General features: G+C 74.3%; 1 protein-coding gene across 1 annotated transcript in view; it reads right to left on the reverse strand.

The window, feature by feature from the left end:
• ADAMTS8 (ADAM metallopeptidase with thrombospondin type 1 motif, 8) overlaps positions 1-719 on the reverse strand; it is a 21,495-nt gene that overhangs the window by 13,352 nt on the left and 7,424 nt on the right. Inside the window, exon 2 of the mRNA XM_010581480.1 lies at positions 89-639. Coding sequence (XP_010579782.1) covers positions 89-639 — 551 coding nt within the window. The remainder of the gene's footprint in view (positions 1-88; positions 640-719) is intronic.

A 719-nucleotide genomic window follows, 5' to 3' on the forward strand; every position in this document is an offset into this window, starting at 1 on the left:
GGGGACGGAGGGGAACGGCTGGATGGAGGGGACGGAGAGCTGGAAGGGACGGAGGGGCAGGGGGACGGAGGCCACGACCAGCCCTTACCTCCACATCCTCCCCGTAGAAGCTCACCATGGAAGCATCGGCCACCAGCAGCGTCTCCACGTACCGCGCCTGCGAGACGAAGCGCTTGGCTCGGCGGCGGAGCGGCTCCCGCTTCCCGGCTCCCGCTTCCCCGCTGCCGGCGGCGGGGGGGTGGGCTCCCGGCGGGGGGGCGCGGCGCTGGAGGCGGTGCAGACCCCTCCAGGGCGGTCCGGGCGAGGGATGCCCGAGGGGCTGCAGCTCGTAAGCCGCCCCGTCGAGGTAAAAAGCGGCTCGGAGCCCTCCTCCTCCTCCTCCTCCTCCTCCTCCGCAGCGGCTGAGCACGGCGGGGGCGTCGGGGTTCCCCTCGACGGCTCCGGCGTAAAAACAACCCCGGCGGGACCAGGACCGTGGCGACCCCCGGCGGCCCCCCCCCAGCCGCTGCAAACGGAACCGGGGGGCTAAAAAAGCGGCGTCGGGACGGAGGCGAAGGACGACGGAACGACCGAAGGCGGCCAGCCGCAGGGCCAGCTGCCCCGGCGGTGCGGGCAGGCGGGCGGGCAGCAGAGCTTGAGCTTCCCGCGGAGGCGGGGGTAGCGCCCACGCGTGACACAGCAGGAGCAGGTGGAGCGGAGCCCGGCCCCCCAGGAACCCC

The sequence above is a fragment of the Haliaeetus leucocephalus genome, unplaced genomic scaffold (assembly GCF_000737465.1).
Source record: "Haliaeetus leucocephalus isolate CR32 unplaced genomic scaffold, Haliaeetus_leucocephalus-4.0 Scaffold773, whole genome shotgun sequence".
NCBI classification, from domain to species: domain Eukaryota; kingdom Metazoa; phylum Chordata; class Aves; order Accipitriformes; family Accipitridae; genus Haliaeetus; species Haliaeetus leucocephalus.